The 21,988-nt window shown below is 42.0% G+C and overlaps 1 protein-coding gene across 1 annotated transcript in view; it reads right to left on the bottom strand.

The window, feature by feature from the left end:
• Positions 1–2,576: 2,576 nt before the first annotated feature.
• Positions 2,577–21,988, bottom strand: part of GPC6 (glypican 6) — a 1,085,358-nt gene continuing 1,065,946 nt past the window's right edge. The window contains exons 7-9 of the mRNA XM_082602502.1: positions 19,555–19,691; positions 7,023–7,198; positions 2,577–3,028 (exon numbers count right to left, since the gene is read on the bottom strand). Coding sequence (XP_082458628.1) covers positions 2,826–3,028; positions 7,023–7,198; positions 19,555–19,691 — 516 coding nt within the window. The 3' untranslated portion in view covers positions 2,577–2,825. The remainder of the gene's footprint in view (positions 3,029–7,022; positions 7,199–19,554; positions 19,692–21,988) is intronic.

The raw sequence follows: 21,988 nt of genomic DNA, 5'->3' as shown, positions 1-21,988 counted from the left end.
AAAGCAAATGAGGACAGGTCAGGAAAAATAATGGAGCATCACTGCATCCCCTATCACTATGCTAAAACGAGAGAAATTACTTTGGTGAGGGGAGGGGGATATTCCAAAATACTTATTGAAATGGGTTAACTAGATTAAACTAATTCCCTCAGGGCACAAACAATTCCCACGTGAAATTAGTCTGAAAATCATATGACATAGTAGGATGATGATAAAAACCAGGAAGTGCAATTTGAATAATATTTTGACCACATCCATGCAGGTGACTAATACTGTGGCCTCATTAACTGACAGTGATTTCAGTTCTCTGTGTGGCTCATATAGATCACCTTAACTCACCAATATGAATAGTATTGATAACAAAGGTGTTGAAACAAATGAAACAGGCATTTATATATTGTCTGTGTGGTTAGTGTTTATAGAACATGGGTTCACATTCATTAATATAATGTGTATTCACATACATGCACAAAACCCTTTGGGGGTGAAAGTACAGGGAAAACAAGGCATTCTGATCTATTTCACAGAAAACAATGCAGATATATTTTAAAAAGGAAAGACTTGGAGCTTAAAGCTATAAAAACAAGTTATGACTCAAATATTTTGGAAAATCAAGATTGATTTAATTTGTATTGCACCTTAATTACTGGAGAAAGACAATACTGATTTCGGAACATACAACACAATGAGCAACATAAATGACTGGTCCTTCATAGAGATGTTTTATGTGTACTTGGTGATAGGAGGCCAAAGTTTGGCAGTGAAATGAATGGTTTGCTAGAAGTATGTAATGCTGAATTAAATTGTATTAATTTCATAAAGATTTAAGTGAAAAGATGCCACAAAATCTCTCAGAATCCTACATTCCGTATTTCATTAGGCATTCAATAGCAACAGATGCTTCTAAATACTTTGTTTTGCAAAAGTGCTCAAGTATACTTAATACTATTGTGCCACATGTGTTCTACCTAAATGTGATGACTAAATCAATAACTAATTATAATTTTGATGAGTACAGAGATCGAAAAATACCATTGATGTGTCATGGCTGCCAATGGGTTAATTAACATGTGACTGGCATACTATGGTGTCTTGAAACATTACTTTTCCCAACCCCAGATACATCATAAAAACCAAAAAACACATGGATAGCCAATGGTATTATTCATAAAGCCCCAGGTTAGTTTATTTTGCTTCTCTCTGTCAGGAGGAGCATAATGCCTGACTTTGGCACACCTGGCAGATCAGTTAGGCTCCAAATCAGCCTCTTGCATTAGAATATTTCTCCAAGTGCCAAGCAGGAATCCTAGGCTGAAGGCGTTGTACCGAAAGCAATGGTTTTGTGTGAATCACATTCCTTGCGCATACGGTTTCCATGACCAGTAAAGTTCTGCACACCCACGCCTCTGCCCATGCGTTCGATACAGTTTGGAGCACCCAGGACAAAACACGCTCATGTGAGAAGGGTGTGCCCTGGCAAACTTTTAATAAATGGACGGTTAGATACGTAAAAAGTTCTCTTTCTTGATTCTTGGTGCTCACAGATCATTGAGGAATCCCTTCTCTGAGCAGCACAAAACAAGAAGAGCTGGTTGACAAAACATTTTCGTTACAAAGGTGTGTCAACCCTGAGCTTGGAATTAAGAAGTTAAAATCTGTGATTTATATATATATATAGATATAAAAATAGATGATCATACTAAGACTAAAAAAGTGAAAGAAATCTCCATGTCAATACTATATATTTCTTTTTGTCTTGACTTTTTTTTGTTGTTGTGAGTTATTTTGTAAGAGAATGCCCTTGTGATGCAGAAATCAACTGACACAAAGCAAATAGTTAAAAATGAAAACTCACTTATGGATCTAATTGTTTATCGGTTCATTAAAGGAACTCTTCTTTTGGGAGGTTAATGAGCACGGGGCAGAAACATCTAATTCACATCAAGCCTGTGGCTAAAGCAAAGCAATTGTATGGTTGAAGATTATTTTCATTTCAGACCCTTGAGGAGGATGAATTCATGAGGGTGTCCACTAGTAACCGGAGATGAAGGGAAAAATCTGTGCCAATTGGATACAGTGGTCAGACGTTAAGAGAATTAAGGAAAATGGTGCCATTACTGAAATTGAAATCGGGCAGGGTGAGATAGAGGTGCTGAGTTGTAGCACGTTTTACTCTCAGATTAAAGATGGAATTCTAAATTTCCTATCAGTACCTCTGAATCAGCTTGGCATTGTATGGTTAGCATGCAAGACCTCCAAGACAACAGTGTATTTTCACTACATTAAAATCAAACCTCTGCATAAGCATTTTGTAAACCTGATTTGTCACAGAAAAGCTTACACTGGGAGTTGGCTGGCAATGCCGAACTTACAGCCTTACAGCTCTTTTATTTTTCTCGTTTGCTTCTTTGTTGAAAATGCAGTTGTCTTGGAGTTCGGCCTGATTTTGCAAGGAAAATTATTTTCTTCCTATTTTTTTTAAATGGGGAAAAAAATTAAAAACTCACAACGTGAGATTCCTTCACTTCTGCAGCATAAAAGCAAATGAAGGTAAGAAAATCTCCTGGTACGAAAGATTTGAGTAAGAATTCTCTAGAATAAACAAGTTTCCCACAGATGATAGCTGAAGGAAAGAGGAAGCAGTCCAGTCTGGCACCCAGTACTCTTTGGGAAAACAAAAAGGGAGGCATAGTGCAGTACTGCTCTCTTCTCATAGAAAACGGTAAGCTTTTGTGGCATGGTCCATTGTCCAAGAGTGTAAGAAAAGAAGTGAGTTGGCCGTTCAAATAGCTAAAATGCAGTTTCATCTGACCAAAATCCCAGGATTATCTGCACAGTCTCTGCCACGCCAGGGCGATGCAGACGAGAGATCCTGAGAGGAGCGAGTGTCCCAGCTGGGCTGCAGAAGAGTCTACTTCTCTCCTATCAGGATCCACTGCCGGGGCCTCTGTGGTAACAAACTCAAACTCCGTAGGACACACATCATCCATACACCCACTGCCACTCCCCGAGCCGCTGGATTCATCACCTGGTGCAGACAGATTGAAAAGGAGAGTTAGACCTCATCTAGCAAAGAGTGGGGCACACGTGAGATTTGGGCATGGAGGTGGCAGGGGACATCTCCCCACCCAAGGGTCCTGCACTCCACTCCACCCCCAAGGGTTTGTTTATAATGGGTAGGTTTGTGATGTGTGGGTGGACTGTATCTAAATAGACATCTGGGCTTCCCTGGTGGCACAGTGGTTGGGAGTCCGCCTGCTGATGCAGGGGACACGGGTTCGTGCCCCGGTCCGGGAAGATCCCACATGCTGCGGAGTGGCTGGGCCCGTGAGCCATGGCTGCTGAGCCTGCGTGTCCGGAGCCTGTGCTCCGCAACGGGAGAGGCCACAACAGTGAGAGGCCTGCGTACCGCAAAAATAAATAAATAAATAGATAGACATCTGAAACATAGTGCTTAATTTTTATTTTTTTATTTTTGGCCGCACCGCGAGGCATGTGGGATCTTGGTTCCCCAACCAGGGATGGAACCTGTGCCCTGTGCCGTGGGAGTGCAGAGTCTTAATCACTGGACTACCAGGGAAGTCCCTGAAACATAGTGTGAATAGAGATGTCTGTGTCTGTATTGCTGACCAAGCTGGACATATTTAATGTGTAGCTCTTTACAGAAGAGGTTTGCCATTCTGTGCTTGAAACCAATGCCCAGGTGTCCACTTAGTATGCTGTCTTAGCCTGGCATCGTCCCTGCCTGCCTCATATGCCTTCTGGGCCTTCTCTATTCCCACTTCTGACTGCTTGGTTCCTTCATGTTTCTTAAGTGCTTTATCTCAGATCTGGGTCCAGTTAAGTCTCCATCCATTACTAGCTACGTAAAAGCACTTATCACCATTTGCAACTCTATTATTTACTTTCTTGTTCCCTCCGTGAGAATGTATACTTTTTGGGGGAGAGCAGACACGCTGTGCCTACTGTCCATTTCTGTATCCCCATTGGCTTTAATGGCCCCTGGCATATAGCAGGTTCACAATAAATACTTATTGAATAATTAAATATGCCTTGGGCAGTTTCTTCAACTTCTTTCAGTCTCCCCAACTCCATAGCTACTGGCAATAACAGTCACCTTGTTGAAGATACGTGAAAACTCCCTGATAAAATGTGTGAGGGCACCAGACCCAGTGTGTGCAATGATGCCTGACAGCAGAAATGTGGTTCCTACAGCAAAGACGACCTAGATTTTAACCTGCTGTCTTTTATTTAAATGAATTAGGGCAAGCCAGTTAGTCTCACTGGGCTCTGTGTGCTCACCTGTAAAAATGAGAATAATCATATCTATTTCACTGAATTGTTATAGGGTATAAGTGAGATAATGTTCCTAGAAGGGCTTAGGAACCTGTACACCTGGTAAGGACGTTTGCTATTTCCCCTCCTTGCTCAATGAGTCCATTCAATAGCCCTAAATGCCTCCCTGCTGGCCTGAAATGGTGATGTGCATGCTGAGCTGCTCCAAAAGACTGGCACCATCTTGGCTGCTAGAAGCTACTTAAGCAAAGCCAGGTAATGCAGGGACCTTCCAATGTCCTCCCAATAGGCACGGCTCAACTCAGTGCAATTTTTAAAAAAATGTGACATCTAAATACCACATAAGATCACTTGAATATACTATACCAGGTTCTTAACATTTTCTCTAATTTATCTTTAGTGGCCTTGCAAGGGGGAAAATGCCCATTAATTAAATTCAGAGATATCACAATTGCTAAGGGAATTATATTAAACACTGGTATTATGAACAAGAAGTAATATAACCTTTACAAAGATATTACTAAGGTGATTTAGAATATTAAAAATGTGGTAAGCAAATAATGACAAGAGAATCTAGTTGAGAAAAATAACAGCCCCATCTCTTTCTGAAAGGAATCACAAATGCAGGTATTTAAGGGGCGATTTTTTCATGTCGAAAGCAATAAGGGTGAGGATGACTATCAGATGTGATATGGTTTATATGACAGACACTATCCTAATGTAGGAAGCCAAGTTCAGTGCTGGGGTTAGAGCAAAGTGATGGTCTTAAGTGTGGCTGATTTCTATTTTCTTTTTAGGGGAAATGGAGCAAGATCTCTCCTCGAGGACATTCCCTAAGCTTTGCAGATTGACATGTATACAACCTCTTTAGGTCAGAGAGGAGAGAGAACCAAGGCCAATATCAACGGATTCTTATGTATCTTGAATTATTTATTCCAATAGTCATTCTCTAGGTAATAAAGCATTTTATTATATTAGATAGATAAGACAGAAAAGATAAATTGAGAGGAGTGAAGCTAAGGAATGAGCAGGGGAGAAGCAGCAAAGGCTAAAACCTCGTGTAATTTTCTCTTCTGAAGAGGGGAGGAGAGGTTTAGTAAAGAGGAAGAGAAATAATGGGAGGACTTGAGAAGGTTTACAGCAAGTCTATCAGGTTGGCAATTATCCTGCACTTAGAAAGTTAATTTTTGAGTTATTTAAAAGGGAATTTAAGCATGAAAAATTTTCTGCAGGGGACAACTCAGTAGAATGATGGTTAAGACTCAGATGACTTCATGTCTTCCATCTGTAACTTGTTTCTTTCTATCTCATTAATTCAAGCACAAAAGCATCATCTTTTGCTTCAGTGACCAAATTACAGAATCACTGGCAACTCCACATCTTAAGTTCAAGAAATCTTTTCCTGAGAACTCTCCCTAGAAGAATATATATATATATATATATATATATATATATATATATATATATATATATATGTACAATACATAAGAATATATATATTCTTCTAGAGAATATATTCTTTTATACTATATAAAACAACAAAACAAAACAAAACTTGCCTTTATGCATCTAGAAACCACGTAGACAAAACCCAAATATAGTTAGTTTCATCTGATGTGCATTCAGTAGTCTTTCAAATCACTTCTGATATTTTGTGGTCTTTAATAAAATAGTCATGTGTAATATTACTTCAGCATTCTACTATTTTTCTCAAGATTTCAGATACAAATGTCAGTGGGTCGTGTATGTGCATGATGGGAGAAGGAGAAAGAACTGATGCAGTTGATTCCATGGCACACGAGATAGTATCTTAGCTCCTTTACACACAGCCTCAAATCAACCTCCCAACAATCCTTATTCAGGAATGCTTCCCATCCTACAGAAGAAGAACCTGAGACTCAAGAGATAATTTGCTCAAGACCTCAGTTCTTAAGTGATACAACAGGGATCCCTTCCCAGTCCTGTCTGAGTGAGCAATCTTGAGAATATTCTTCCCTTGGTGGTTGGGAGGAGGGATGGGAGTTTGAGGCAGAGACATAAATGCTGATGGGGAAAGGAGAAAGGGAAAACATTACTTTGCTGCCTTATCATTAATGGATCAACTGGCAGACAAAACTCAGTTTTAGCTTTAGTATAGTTGGATGTCAGCCACTGAAGCCATTCCTTAAGAGCAGTTATGATTTTCGTAGCATCCTAAGTTCTGCAGAGCAGAGTTCTCTGCCCCAAGGACTATAAATAGCTTTGCAGATGGGGTAAGAATGACACAGAAGAGCCAAGGTGCACACTGCTCTTAAAGAAACATTACAATAAACTTATTTACAAAACAGAAACAGACTCACAGACTTAGAGAATGAACTTATGGTTATGGGGGGTGGGCTGGGAAGGGGTGGGGGGAGGGATAGTTAGGGAGTTTGGGATTGACACGTACACACTGCTATATTTAAAATGAATAACCAACAAGGACCTACTGTATAGCGCAGGAAACTCTGCCCAATACTCTAATGACCTATATGGGAAAAGAATTTGAAAAAGAATAGATACATGTATATGTATAACTGAATCACTTTGCTGTACACCTGAAACTAACAGCATTATTAATCAACTATACTCCAATATAAAATAAAAATTTAAAAAATTCTTTCTTTAAACAAAAGACAAATTGTGGTATAATCATCTATAATGGTTTTCACTCTGGAGGTGACAGGTGCTGGTAAAGGCTTTCTTACTCGTGTCCTGGAAGTTGACGTCGTTGCCGTTGTACGCGTTCTTCAGTTTGTTGGTCATCACACGGAGAGCCATGATCTGCTGCCTGATGAACGTGTCGGGCCGCGTGATGTCCACGTCCACCTCGGGGTTGTTGATCTGGTTGGTCAGCCCATCGTTCATGATCTCAGGCAAGTATCTGCCGGGCAGAGAGGGAGGACAGGGGAGGGTGAAGCAGGAGCGACCTGGAAACTAGATTCTGCCACGTTGTTCCTAAAAGTGAGCCCAAACATTGGCAAAACTCGGGCTCGGTTCCTGGAAGAAAGGCCAAACGGTGAAAACAAGGCATACGTCTTCCCAGAGGGAGATGTGGCAGTCTTCCTGCTCTTCTCACAAGGCTCTCGCACCTTTGGCTTCTTTTCCAATTTCTGGCGCCCCTTATTGAAGTGTTGGGGCGCAGACTGCTACAGCAGCCTCAAATGGACTTCCTTGTCCTCATCTTTCCATCCTAGCACAACCTTCACAAGCTGTCTGGTTAACCTTCGTAAAATATTGCTTTCATCATGTCACTCTTCTGTTTAAAACTTGATGATAGTAGCTAATGTTTACGGGGTGCTTACTAAATGCCGGGCACTGTGCTAAGCACTTTACACGCATTAAAAACCTTCGGTATCCCAGCAAGTCTAGGAGGTAGGTACTATTTCAGCCCCTTTGTATAATAGAAAACTGAGACTTAGTGAGGATAAGTAACTGTGCAAAGTCACAGAGCTAATGGATCTAACTTCAGAGCCCACGTGCCAAACACTGCACCATATTGCCTGGTTGATCATAAGCTACAATTCACTCTTTATGGCTCAGCAATCCAAGCCCATCTCCACCTCCTGTCCACTTTCTTAGGCTGCAACACTGCCTTCAAGGTACCCTCCTTGCCTTATGGAATCTTCTCCCTGGATCCCTCTAATCTTTGCCGGCAAAGAACTTTCCCATTCAAGTTTTAAATATCTTTAAAGCCCCAGGTCAATCCTCACTTTCTCTTTGAGATGTTTTCCAGTTTTTAGGGATCTGCCCACTTTTTTGTAGGGCTTCCAAGTTCGGCAGGGCATTTTGGGCACTGCACAAAGTCATCTGCAGAGGGAGGGAGCTGGGGCTGAAATCCAGCCTGAGTGCCCGTGCAGGGCACCATCCACCAAAAGGGTGCCTTTTTCTTTCCTTTTCTTCTCTTTTGTGGGAACCTTTTTATTTTAGAAAATTTTAGCATGCACCAGAGTAGAGACTATAGTATACTAAACCTTCATATTCCCATCTGGGCATCCTTTTCTAATTCCTACAAAGGCACTATGTTTATCTGTGTCCCAGTAAGAACCACATGGCACACTCAAAGGAGCAATAAAGAGAGTTTAAAGAAGAGACTGTTTACAAAGGTGTGAACAGGGTTGAAGGAAACCAACCAATGTCGCAAAGAACCCTGGGGCTGGCAACAGCAGAAGGGCCAGAGGAGAGGGAGCTGTTACCAGAATGCGTGAGATCTGAAACCATGGAATGCAGCCAGAAGACGCTGCAACTGCTAAACCAAGGCCCCTGAGGGAGGGAGTGGAGGGAATGATACCCTGACCTCTCTAGTCCCTCCTTCTGACCTCTGGCTGGCGCCTCCCATTGGCTGAACCCAACTGGAAGCCAACAGGAAAGGATACCCAGGTGATGCAGTCTGTAGAGGTTCTCCTGCAGGGCACAGACCAAGGTGGAGGGGTGAAGAGTGGATCTCAAAGCGAGTCAGAACATCCAGCCCAAGCATCTCATAGACTGGAGCAGCCCTGCCTAACTGCTATCATTATCATTCTTTTACTGCCTCTCTTAGTGTTGCTTGAAAGCCGAAAAAACTTCCCTTCCTCTATTTTGTGCTTCCTATTTACATTTTCTTGTACAATATACTTATGCTTAAAATTCTTCCCCTTCCCGCAGGTTATTTTCCAATTTTCTGAAACCAAAGGCTCTATCCATCAGCCTCCAAAAGAAGAAATAGAAACACACAAAGAAACTTTTATATTTAAGCCATATTTCAGGTGTTGAAATCTTATGCATGATGTATTTGTGCATGAATGGGTTTACCATTTTATTTTGTTTTGAATTTAATTTTTTTATACAGCAGGTTCTTATTAGTTATCTATTTTATACATATTAGTGTATATATGTTAATCCCAATCTCCCAATTCATCACACCACCACCACCACCATCCCCCTTTCCCCCCTTGGTGTCCATATGTTTGTTCTCTACATCTGTGTCTCTATTTATGCCTTGCATGGTTTACCCATTTTATTTATTTATTTAAAATTTATTTATTTATTTATTTATTTTTGGCTGCATTGGGTCTTCGTTGCTGCACGTGGGCTTTTTTTAGTTGTGGAGAGCAGGGGCTACTCTTCCCTGTGGTGCACGGGCTTCTCATTGCGGTGGCTTCTCTTGTTGCTGAGCATGGGCTCTAGGTGTGCGGGCTTCAGTAGTTGTGGCTCGCAGGCTTAGTAGTGGTGGCTCGCAGGCTCTAGAGCACAGGGTCAGTAGTTGTGGCACACAGGTATAATTGCTCCACGGCATGTGGGATCTTCTCCGACCGGGGCTCGAACCCGTGTCCCCTGCATTGGCAGGTGGATTCTTAACCACTGCGCCACCAGTGAAGCCCGGTTTACCCATTTTAAATCAGAAGTCCCAGAATAAGCTCCATGTCTTCATCCATATCTTGAATAAAATTGACTTCATGATGTATACTACATAATGAATAATACAGCACACAGAGCACATTGCCAATTCTTTTCCATAGAACTTCACAGTATTTACTGCCCTAAAAAATGTCCTAATTGAAATGAAAGAGTCATGGAACTATATTTCTTTATTTTTGCAGTAAAGCGTGATGTTTGTGTTGCCTTTTCATATATCTGGTATACCAATAAAATTCTGTTAGATTCTGAGATTGTCTTCCTGATATAAGTTCTAAAATATGGCATTGGATTGACTGTCATTGACATTCAATTATATGTGCCTGGCTGCGTGAGCTCTACCTAATCAGTAAAGCCCATTGGAATAAAAAATACAAGGGCAGTCCAGCCTTTGCTGGCACAGGAGCTGAGAGGGGCTGAAAGGTGCCCATGTGTTCTGGTGTTGCCCCTGGACCTTCTGGACAATGGTCCCTGCCGCTGTACCTATGCTGAGTCAGAGGAGGGCTTTGTTTCTTTCAGCCGCTGTGTGCACGGCACAGCTAGCCGAGAGTCATTTATCAGAAGCTGACTGCGATAGCTTACATGGGAATGCCACCCTTGGGAGTCTGAGCACGCAGGAACAATACAAGACTGCCAAAGAAACCCAGCCTCGAACTGTGTCTGCTGACGCTCAGCTACTTACAATAAAACCAAGTAACAATGCACCCATGTCCTCAAGAACCTTTTCTCCTTTAATGTATTCAAAGGGGAACTTTAGAGACAATATGGAAACTTAAACCGAAAAACACAGTTGAAAAAGAAAATGGCCATTTTGTCACTCCAGGGGTACATCCTGAGGCCAAATCTGTGGATGTCCAGAGTGCAGCCTGGGGGATCAATGGAAACCCAGTTCAGCACCAGCGCATTTATTTGTTGCCTCTCTTGTTTGATCTCTTTACATAACGCTCATATCCTGCAAGAATGGACGCATCTTTGAGCCCATAATATTCTTCCCTTTATTAGATTTTGCACCAGGTCTTTGGCTTGAGGGCATTCTACTTTTGCACAATCATAGTCTGGGAGACATGGAGAGGGAGGAGAATCTTGCTACAGAGAGTCCAGGTTCTGAGGTGGGCTGCATATTTACATGGGGCAGGGAGAACCCAGAAATGAGGACAAATTGGAGGGGTGTCACTGTTTGCCAATACCTCATGCTGTGGTGTGGAATGTGAGTGGAATCCGGGAATAGTCAAGCATAGCTTCCCCATTTTGGTTACCTTCTATTTTGTAAGACCATGTGTAGGGTCTAAATCTTCAGCAGTTTTGCAGAATTATTTATCTTCACATCTGCTATGGTCTGCACGTTTGTGTTCTCCCAAAATCTACAGTTGGAAACCTGATGCCCAAGGTGAAAGTATTAGAAGGCAAGGCATTTGATCAAGAGGGCTCTGTGCTCATGATTGGGACTAGAACCTTTATAAAGGAGGCTGCACAGGGCTTCCCAGCCCCTTCTGCCTGGTGAGGATACAATGAGAAGCCTTCAACCCAGAAGGGGTCCTGGTGGAGGAAATTTCTGTGGAGCTTGCTATGAGTGATGAGTGACTGGGTCAGCACAGCAGGCATTCCCGACCCAGGGCACTACCATCAATGGGCTCAGAATCAATGGAGCATAGAGAAATTGGAACTCTTCTGCATGGCTAGAGGGGATGTAAAATGGTGCAGTGCTTTGGAAAACAGTATGGCAGTTCTTCAAAAATGTAAAAATAGAATTATCATATGATTCAGCAATTCCACTTCTGGATATATATCTAATAGAATTGAAAGCAAGGACTCAAACAGATATTTGTACACCCATGTTGACAGCAGCATTATTTACAACAGCCAGAAGGTGGACGCAACCCAAGTATCTTCTGACAGATGAATGGATAAACAAATGTGGTCTATACATGTAATAACTCAGCCTTGAAAAGGAAGGACATTCTGACACATGTTGACATCGATGAATCTTAAAGACATCATGCTAAGTGAAGTAAGCCGATCACAGAGGGATGTATGTTGTATAATTTCATTTATGTAAGGTACTTGAAATAGTCAAATTCATAGAGACAGAAAGTAGAATGGTGGTTGACGGGGGCTGGTGGGAGAGAGGTGTAGGGGGTTATTGTTAATGGGTGTAGAGTTTTAGTTAAAGAAGATAAAAATGTTTGCAGATGGATGGTGGTGATGATTGCACAACCATGTGAATGTACTGAATGCCACTCAACTGTACACTTAAAAAATGGCTGAAATGGTAACATTTATGTTGTGTATGTTTCACCACAGTTTAAAAAAATCTAAGTTTTAAGTACAGTTTTCTAAAGTTCTTGATGTATATTACTTTTTCCTTCTTCATTTTTTCCTGACTGCGAAGTGGAATTATTCAAAACATACCGTGACTTTATGTTTTAACTGGATTTATAAATTCGTGAAGACTTTTGAGCTGGAGTTGTCTGTGGCATTAGGTACTTCAAAGAGATGTGACACCAAGACATGGTCAAAGGCACAGAGGTTGACCCAGGGCACCTGAGATCTCTTTGGGACCCAGCAGTGTAATCATGGGCAAGTCACTTAGCTACTATATATGTATATATATATATATATATATAGTATAAAATACTATATATATATAAATAATATATAATACTATAAAATACTATAATATAAAATACTATATATATAAATTATATATATATAGTACTTATATATATAAGTACTATAAGTACTATATATATATAAGTACTATATATATAGTATAAAATACAATATATATAAATAATATATATATTATTATATATATATACTTATATAAATATAAGTATATATATAAAAATAATTATATAAGCGATATAATTCTATACACGACTATATATATATAGTCGTGTATAGAATTATATCGCTTATATAATTATTTTTATATTTATATGGATACTTCTTACCTTATTTGTTTCATAAGCTGCCATATTAAGTGAAAGTATATGAAAATGCTTGACAAATATAATACACTATGCAATTGCAATGCATTCTTATAAAATTAAGTTGTGAACATGGCTCCCTCAAAGCCAAACTTGTTTCTTAGGACGGTTGACGGCAGCAGAATTCTGAGCTTTAAAGCCTGGATTCATGGACAGAAGAATGATTTGCTGTGGCTTTCTTCCCATCCGGAAGATGCGTGTCATGAAATGGTTTGGAACTCTTGGAGGACGCACTGCTCGTTGGTTGCGCTAGTGAACAGAAGGTAAATCCTTTGACGTGGGTTCTGAGCTCATTGGCAGGAGCTGCCCAAACCATCCTTTCTTGGTAGAATTGGAGTCAGCAAACTCCAGGGCGGGTGGGAAAGAAGACCCACGAGCCAGTCCTCAGGGCTGCCCAGCCGTCGACAGCAACATGCCTCTTTCCTCCCATCTGTAGCCACACTTTTCATCACTTCCAGGAGGTGCACGCAGCGTCCCTCTCCCCCAGGACAGTCAGCCTTCGTGGGGTCTTCCCTCCTAAGCATCCCAGAGAAGGGAAGTGGGCTTTCAGCAATGTCACCTTGGACAGTTGCCAGTTTTCTTCCCAGACAGACTTCCCACTTGCCCCAGGTGTTTGTCTGGCTGGTTATACATCAAAAATTTTACAGTTCTCTCAAATGCAGCTGGAGTGCTTTGGGACACACCCCGCAATCAGACTAAGACAGTAATGCCCTGCCGGATCTGTCACGTCACTGCCTCTGACAGATTTCTCATCACCATGCACCATTTTGCCTTCTGCCAGCTGCTCAAATGTAGCCACTCATGACTTCCTAGTTTCTTTGCTTAGTCAATCTACTCAGTGGCTGTTGAGAACGACTGACCTATTTTCTAGATTTTTCTACTTTTCCTATTTCTTACAATTTATTGTATTTACCTCCTGGCCTCAGGAAGGATTTCTTTGGGGCACACAGTTATTTCTGTGAGGATCAGGTGACTTAAAAGACAGCAGAGGTTCCCAGCAAAAGCTATGTTTCCAATGGATCCAATTAATCCTTGTCTCTCAGCCGGCATCTTGATGGGCTCCTTCTAGAAAGCATCTTAAAGAAAGGACACAGTGGTGGCTAAACACTAGTTGACAAGGAGTGAAGCAGAAAGCTCTTTTACCAGTTTTATGGGAGAGAAGGAAGAGCCTGGATATAACAGACTAAAGAAACCCTGAAGACGCTGAGATTCGTGTATGTTCTATCATGAGATCCACGTGCTACAGGGACTTGCCTCAGACTGGCTTTCATTGCATTTCTCCTGCCCCATCCCATTGACTGCCATACTCCCCTTTCCCTTTTAACTCCTATGAGCTTAGAGAAAGGATCCCCATAAAGAGAACGCAATCCTCAAGGAGGTTACAGATGATGTTATTCAACACAGTTACGTCCTCAGAAGCAAGACTCTGCTTCTCTAGGAACAAAAAGGTAAGAGCCTGTGTGAACATCCTAAGGGCTTTAGTTTTTCTTCTGCTGCTGCCTGACAGTGCTTTCCCCTCTACATGCTAATCATATAAAGTTTTATTTCCTTCTGAGCCTATGCTTGCCTGCTGCCATCAGGTCATTCTCTAGCTCCTGTGCAGGCAGCTCATTCTGGTCACCGGCTGCCCAGAATGCCCTTCTCAGGGGGTGACAGATGACTCTGATGTCCTCCAAGGGGCTCTAGGTTCACCCTGGGAGCTTTAGGAGGCCTAGATTTGTAACCTGTCCCACGACTCTTTAATTTTTTTCCCTTTGGCTGTCTAGATTATTATTGATTTTCCTCCCTTACTTCTTAGCTTCCTTTCACTTTCCGTTTGCCTGAGTTAAGTCGGAGTGTTGCTGAGTCTCATTTCTCCCTCAGATGTTGCTTAGGTAAGTGAGAAATGGAAGAAGAAGTTCCGCTCGCCAGCTTACTTTCCTGCTGGTCATTGACGATGCACCTGAGGCTGCTTTTCTTGAGTGACAGACACTGGCCTGAATTCTTTATTAGCTATTCTGATAAAGTAGGATGTGGATGTGAGTATTATCTGCTATAGACGGAGTCTTTGTGTCCTGCCGAGAGCCATAGGTTGAAGCCCTAACCCTCAACGAGATGGTACGTGGATGTGGGGTAGTGGGGAGGTAATTAGGTTTAGATGAGGTCGTGAAGGTGGAGCCCCTATGATGGGATTAGTGCCCTTATAAGAAGAAGAGACCAGAGCCCTCTCTCTCTGCCATGTGGGGGCACAGAAAGAAAGCGGCCATCCACAAGGTCAGAAGAGGGCTCTCACTAGAGCCCTGTTGACTTCTAGCCTCCAGACTATGAGAAAAGAAATTTCTGTTTAAGCCTCCCAGTCTATGGTAGTTTTGTTATAGCAGACTGAGCTAAGACACTAATTGAATGCAGTAATGACCGCATCCATCCTTGGCCCACAAAGGCATCTCATTAGAGACCAGAGGTTTGTGTGGACAATATCCTGTCTCATGAAGGTTGTGCTGCATTTCAAACTTAAAATTCCCTCTTGATGCGCTTGTGAAGCTTAAGCAATTCATTGTTGAGATGACTTCAACCTGGCCTGGGCTCTGGCTACCTTTAGTGGGTGATGTTACAAACGAACCACGTGACCTGCCCGACACAGTTGCTGTTGTTGTTTTTCAGATAAGAAAAACCCCATTAAGGGAAACATCAAGGGTTTCCTTGGAGGCAAAGAGAAAACAGCAAATTATAACATGCTCCCTGAGGCTTGCACCTGAACTGAAAAAGGGAACATCTTACATATTAATAGGAACTTAAAGTAGGGCTACCAGATGAAATACAGGACAACCAGTGAAATCTGAATTTCAGATAAACAATGAATCCTTTTTTGAGTGTAAGTGTGTTCCACTGGGTGCCTGCTGTTTTTAACGTGCTAAATCTGGCAACTCTGCCTCAGACTCTCGCTACTCAAACGGCGGTCCCTGGACCGACAACATCTGCATGTCCTGCAAGCTTGTTAGAAATGCAGAATCTCAGGCCCACCGCAGACTTCCTGAATCAGAGCCTGCATTTTTAACAGGATCTCCCAGATTTTAGCCTGTACACTGGAGAAGCACTGCTTTAGAGTTTACCACCTATTCTCATAGACATTATTGTACTGGTCTTTAAACTGTCCCAGTGGTTGGCAAGGGAAGGAGAAGCAGGAAAGGGCCTCTGCTGACCATCTGGTCTTGTTGTCAAATGGAGAGTTACGTGCTGACAGGGTCATCGTGTGCCTACAATTTCCTCCCCTCAGAGGGCACAGTCTCTTCCTTTTACCTCACCTCCTGTTTCCAGACCTGCTCCGCTACTGAAGCAGAGTGAGACCTGCCAGAGATGGGCAAAGGTGGGAGCAGGGTATGAAGGTGGGTTTATGTTCTGGGGGAACGATTACTCACATACCCTTGACCGTCATCTCAACACAGCAGCTTTCACCCTGTGGTTACCACAGCAGCCGCAACTGTGTGCATCCTGTTTTGTTTCAAGTCATCGTTAATTTCAACGGGTGATATTCATTTACTAACACCTATTTGGGAAAGTAATACATACTGGAGTAAAGGGACATATCCACTGTAGGAGTCACTTTGATTTCAGACATGTTAACGTGAAATAGGCATGCTTCTGAATCAAGGAAGTATGGTAGAGAGCTTGGAGCTGCACGCAGAAAACAATCAGGAGAAATATGAATAATGACAGACAAGTCTGAGCAAATACTTAGATAGGATAAAAGGGCTGCGAAGACTGGCTGAAGGAATCAGATGGATAAAATACAAAGAAAGGAAGAAATGTCTGAGTGACCGGCAGCCTCATCCCTGTTTTAAAACAGCCTTGAGTTTTAAAACGCCAGACAATCTCTATCAATGCTTATAGACATCACTGTTCCATATCTATAAACATTTGATAGATTTTTTTGTTTTTAAATAAAGATTCTGGTTCTTTTCTTTCACAGGGTGACAAGAATAACCTTTGTTTCTTTTTCACAAGCATTCCTAAACATTTAAGAAGGCCTATCATCTGAAAGGCCATACTTCAAAAATAGGTAAAAAATAGGTTGCCTGCGTTACTAACGGATTTTTTAACTTGCAAAATAGTTCAGTGGAATTTTTTTTTTAATGAAAACTTCTCTTGTGTGTTCCTCGACCAATTAATATTTGGATGAGAAGAAAGCTTCAAGTAAATTTAATCTAACAAATCTTTATTGATTATCTACTTACAATGTTATTAAATATAAAGTTATAGGGCTTCCCTGGTGGTGCAGTGGTTGGGAATCTGCCTGCCAATGCAGGGGACATGGGTTCGAGCCCTGGTCCGGGAAGATCTCACGTGCTGCGGAGCAACTAAGCCTGTGCGCCACAACTACTGAGCCTGCGCTCTAGAGCCCCCAAGCCACAACTACCGAGCCCGCATGCCACAACTACTGAAGCCCGCGCGCCTAGAGCCCGTGCTCTGCAACAAGAGAAGCCACTGCAGTGAGAAGCCCGCACACAGCCACGAAGACCCAATGCAGCCAAAAATAATAGATAAATAAATAAATAAATAAATAAAGTTATAACATTAAGATTCCATTCCAGTGGAAGAAATAAAAAGAAAGGTATTAAAAAAAAACCCTTGAAATTGTAATTTTTCAATGGAAATATAATTTGAGTCACAAATATTTGACAGCATTATCTTTTTAATAATACACTGGGTTAAATTCTGGAATATTCATGCAAATGATTTTATCACATTAAGTTTGATGATTTCCCTCGCCCACATAAAATCCTCCAATGGCTTCCCATAGACCTCAGGATAAAATTCAAATCTGGTCCCTGAGTACTGATCCAGGTGTGTCTCCACCTATGTGGTCCTTTCCCAACCTACAGTCCAACAGGACGGTGTTTAAAGTTCCAAAATCCACTGTCTTCTTTCACTCTCTTCTTCTCTTCACTGTGCCTTTTCATGCGTTGACAGACAGCACTGCCATCACATAGTACTTAATTGACAGAGCCTTGCACAGTGCCTGGGCTGAGGGAGTGCTTAATAATATTGCTGATGAACTGAATGAACCGAACGTAGACCCACTAAACCTTTTACAGAGCGAAGACTCTGTTTCATTTATTCTTCTAACCTGGGGAGGACAGTATTTATCTGTCATTTGTTCTAGGGTCAGGGTATTAAAGTGAAAAGAATACTCTCTAGGGTTTGGGAGATTTCAGCTTTCACCCTTGTTAGCTGGCTAACCTTAGACTAATGTTTTACCCTGTCTCGGCTCCTGACACAGTGAGGAACTTGGCTGAACCATCGCAGTCTCTTTTTGCTCTAACTTCAATGGTCTTTATCTTCCCCATTCATTTTCTTGATGGAATGTAGTCCCCAGTCCCTGCGCAAAGCCTTTTTTTATATTTCCTTTTGTAAGACACTGCATAGGCGCTAATATCCAGTAACCTGTGTAACTATCTACGGGAATGTAGCTCAAAATGCAGCCACTGTTTTAGCCAAGGCTGAAAGATAAACACAGATGGGCAACAGAGCAGCTCGGAAAATCAACCACTTTATTCATTAGGCCACCTGGTCATCCTTTAAAGTGTCTTTTTGTACAGTCATTAGGAAAAGACACATTAGAAGCTGTTAATTCACAGCTGAATTTGCTGGCCCAAGGTCTCCTTCCTAAAAGGTCGGACACTGATAAATTACTAAGCATTTTTGAGGAGAATGTTGTTGATACCATGAATAGCCTCTTGGACCCTCATGATCTAAGATTTGCACTTTGATATTTGGGGGTGACTTGAAATGATTACAGTTTTTTCTACAGCTGTCTTGTTTTCATCTTGCTAAGCTCTCTCTAGTATGGCTAATAATCTCATTACCAATAGATGCTAAAAAATGCAACTCAGCCGTGTAAGAAGTTACACCCAGTGAGCACCTCACTTGCACCTCTTCCTTCTGCAGCTCCTTCTGAACTTAATATCTATGAATCTTCTTGTTCCCTTTTCATCACAGCTACTTCATATGCTTGAAACCGCCCCATAACGCCCCCAGACAGTCCCCACTCTTAGGTTCTCCACCTGCTGGTTGATCCCCAAAGATTTCTTGAGTGCAATTTACCAGCTGCTCTGCCCACCTGCATCCCCACTGAGGAGGGTTCAGTCAGACTCCTCTCCTGGGGGCTGCCTGGCCTGCCAACTCCCAGCCAGTTCCCCCATCCAACTTCTCCACCCTATGAAAACTCAGGCCAAGCCCATTTCTGGGCTGAGTCAAGAAATTCAGAAATTCCATACCAAGTAGCAGTAGCATTGGACGGCGGAGCAGAGGGTAAGAACAGAGCCATCTCTCATCAGGAGATTCCAAGAGGACTTTTCAAGGCACGGAACCTGTGAGAACGCTTTCCTGGTTGTCTGTCTGTCATTTTCTTTCTCCCTAACCCTTTCAATGAGACTTCAATATTTTTTTTTCTCCAAGGGTGAAAAAAATTACAGTTGAACGTTCACTTCCTGTTTAACTTGTGATGGAAAAAAACCCGTACGCTGTGCAAATTCAACTATGGATAAAAATAGCTCTGCTATCGTAAAGTCAGTAAGTGAACATAAAAAGCTCTTTGTGATCTCAGGATATCCGTAACCTGGCATCTGTCACCGTCCCTCTGCTCTCATCCAGAGGCGAGGCATTCAGAACAAGGATTCCATGCTTAATGGCACCTTGAGAGTAAGTGCTCCCAGGTGCCCATCAAACCTGTCACTCCGAACAGCTGTCACTAAGTGACGACTTGTCCCTCCACCCTCCGTTGCTTTTTGCATAAACAGGTCTGCAGCCCTGTGCCAGGAGAGCCTTCCAGGGCTAGATGTGCAATGCCCCATCCATAAGAATAGCGAGCCGCACTCACCTGGCTTTGCTGTGCCCGTTCCAACATTCCTCTTCGTTGGACGTGCCCGCCGTCACACTCTCGTCCTTGCAGATGGTGTAGGGCAATGCTGACCAGACCTTTTTAGAGAGCTTCAGTTTCTCTTTTATGTCTGTGACCTGATCAAGAAAACAAGGAAAGAGAGTGAACGTTCTCCCCAGGCATCATCCGTTTCTACACAAGGATGCAGCTCAGGGGAAGGTTAGAGAGTCTGCTATAGGACTAGCACAGACTCTCCATCAGCTTTAAGGGGGATATCATCCTGCAGGATATGTTGCCCAGGAAAGCCTCACTTCTTCCTTTCTACATCTCTCTCTAGATTCCAGCAGAGAACTCTCAGGTAATTGGCTCCTGGTTTTCCATCGTTTCTGTCCTCCCATCCTTTGAAGTAAAAACTTCTGAAGCATCTCAGCTGGCTTCAGGTCCCTCTCTAGCTGGGAGAAATAGGTGTTCTCTATTGAAAACACCCTCAATATATTCTTTAAGATTCCTATGCCTGGATGTCAGATAAATGCACCTACAGGATGCATGAAGAGATACAGCACTTTCCCCAAAGGTCTACTTGTTTCTGCAAGAAATGAATATTGTCACTAATTCAGCTGCTGGTAACCCCTGCACTTGACCAAGTGACAAGCCCACACAGCACACTCTTGGATGATGAACAGCAATCCAAATCCACTTTAAAATCTCTAGCAGCAGAAAGAAGAGTCATTACAAATACAAGCAAGTGTAAAATCCACAGCCCTGTGGGTGGATGGCTGGGAGGAGCTTAGTACCAGCATCTTTAGTGCTTTCAGTCTCAGCACTGACTTTTCGTCTGTGGAAAAGGTAGAGAGAGAGATTCAGTACAATTTTGGCTCCATAATTACAATCTAGTTTCATGCAGTCACGACCCTTATTTCCTATTCTGTCTACATGAACATTGGGAAAATCTGTGGATGGTTGAAATGCCTCTGTTATAGGTTGAGTTATGTCCCCCTAACATTTGTATGCTGAAGCCCTAACCCTCAGTACTTCAAGAATAAGACCTTATTTGAAGATGGGGTCTCTACAGAGGTAAGGAAGTTAAAATGAGGTCATTAGAGTGGCCCTAATCCAATGTGACTGGTGTCCTTATAAAAGGGGAAACTTGTACACAGAGATATGCATAGAGGTAAGACAATGTGAAGAGACACAGGAAGAAAACATTCATCTACAGGCCAGGGAGAGAAACCTGGAAAAAATCCTTTCCTCTCAGCCCTCAGAATCAACCAATCCTGCTGACACATTGACTTTGGACTTCCAGCCTCCAGAACTTTGGGACAATAAATTTCTGTGGTTTAAGCTGCCCACACCTCATTATGACAGCCCTAGAAAAGCTATACGGCATCCTAGAAGGGAGAACCACTGACACTTGTAATCAGTGGCTTTTGGAAACAAAGTATTCTTTGTTTACTGTGGATGGAGTACAGATGTGAGAAAAAATTCCAAAGATCTGTTGTCAGGTGTAAGAGGGAACACAAAGAAATAAAAGATCTCTGATCTTTCATGTTGTCCCTAGTCATATTTCTTGGTAGTTCCAGAATTGTACAGTTTTTGTGTGTGTGTGTGTGTATTGCTCCTTTTTTTAATTGAAAAAAGCCCATGATTCTTTAGGAGGTGATACAAGATTATTTTCCGGTCAGACAGTCAGATCATAATTTCTACAATTTCTGTAATAACCATAAATGCTAAAGGTTCCTGTTCTTCCCACCCCAATTCACTTTTGGCACCTATATGTGAAATGTCACTTCTGAAAAATGGGGAAAAATATGCTGAGGATTAGGTTTTTATCACAGTCCTCCTCTCCTGATGAAAAATTTTCTGATTGCTGAATTTTGAATATTGATACAAGAAAGATGAATAATATCTTATCCATAAAAATATTTTTCTAACTAGGCGGTTGTCTCAGAAACAAAGTTATATTAGACACGGCAGCCAATTCTCGGGGGAAAGGAGCAATGGCTTCTCTTATCCATCTGCACTTCTTCTAAATTCAGAATTTACTGAGCAATTCTACAAGCGGTAGCAGGGTGTCTGGCATAGGCTCTGGCTTCATGATTTTAGAACACACAGAATTGTACAGTTTTTGGCCCTTGCTTATTTGTGATTCTGATGATGACAGAGATTTCAGTCGTGGGAAATACATGTTCACCAGTACGTACTGAAAATGACCAGAATGCTGAATCCAAGAAGCTGGTACACATCCTTCAATAGTGTGATGTTACTTTTGTTTCAGAGCATAAAAAAATCCACAAGTAATGACCTTCCAACGAGTAGCTTACAATCAGCAAATGTTTAGGGTAGCTTAAAAACTACACTCTCTGATTTCCCCCATTTGTGCTGACTTTGGTCCACAGGCTTCCCCCTGGCTCTCCTTCCAGCCAATCTGACTGGC

This window comes from Mesoplodon mirus (assembly GCF_964341445.2).
Source record: "Mesoplodon mirus genome assembly, chromosome: 17".
In the NCBI taxonomy this organism is placed as follows: Eukaryota; Metazoa; Chordata; class Mammalia; order Artiodactyla; family Ziphiidae; genus Mesoplodon; species Mesoplodon mirus.
This window is presented reverse-complemented; position numbering and strand designations above follow the sequence as displayed.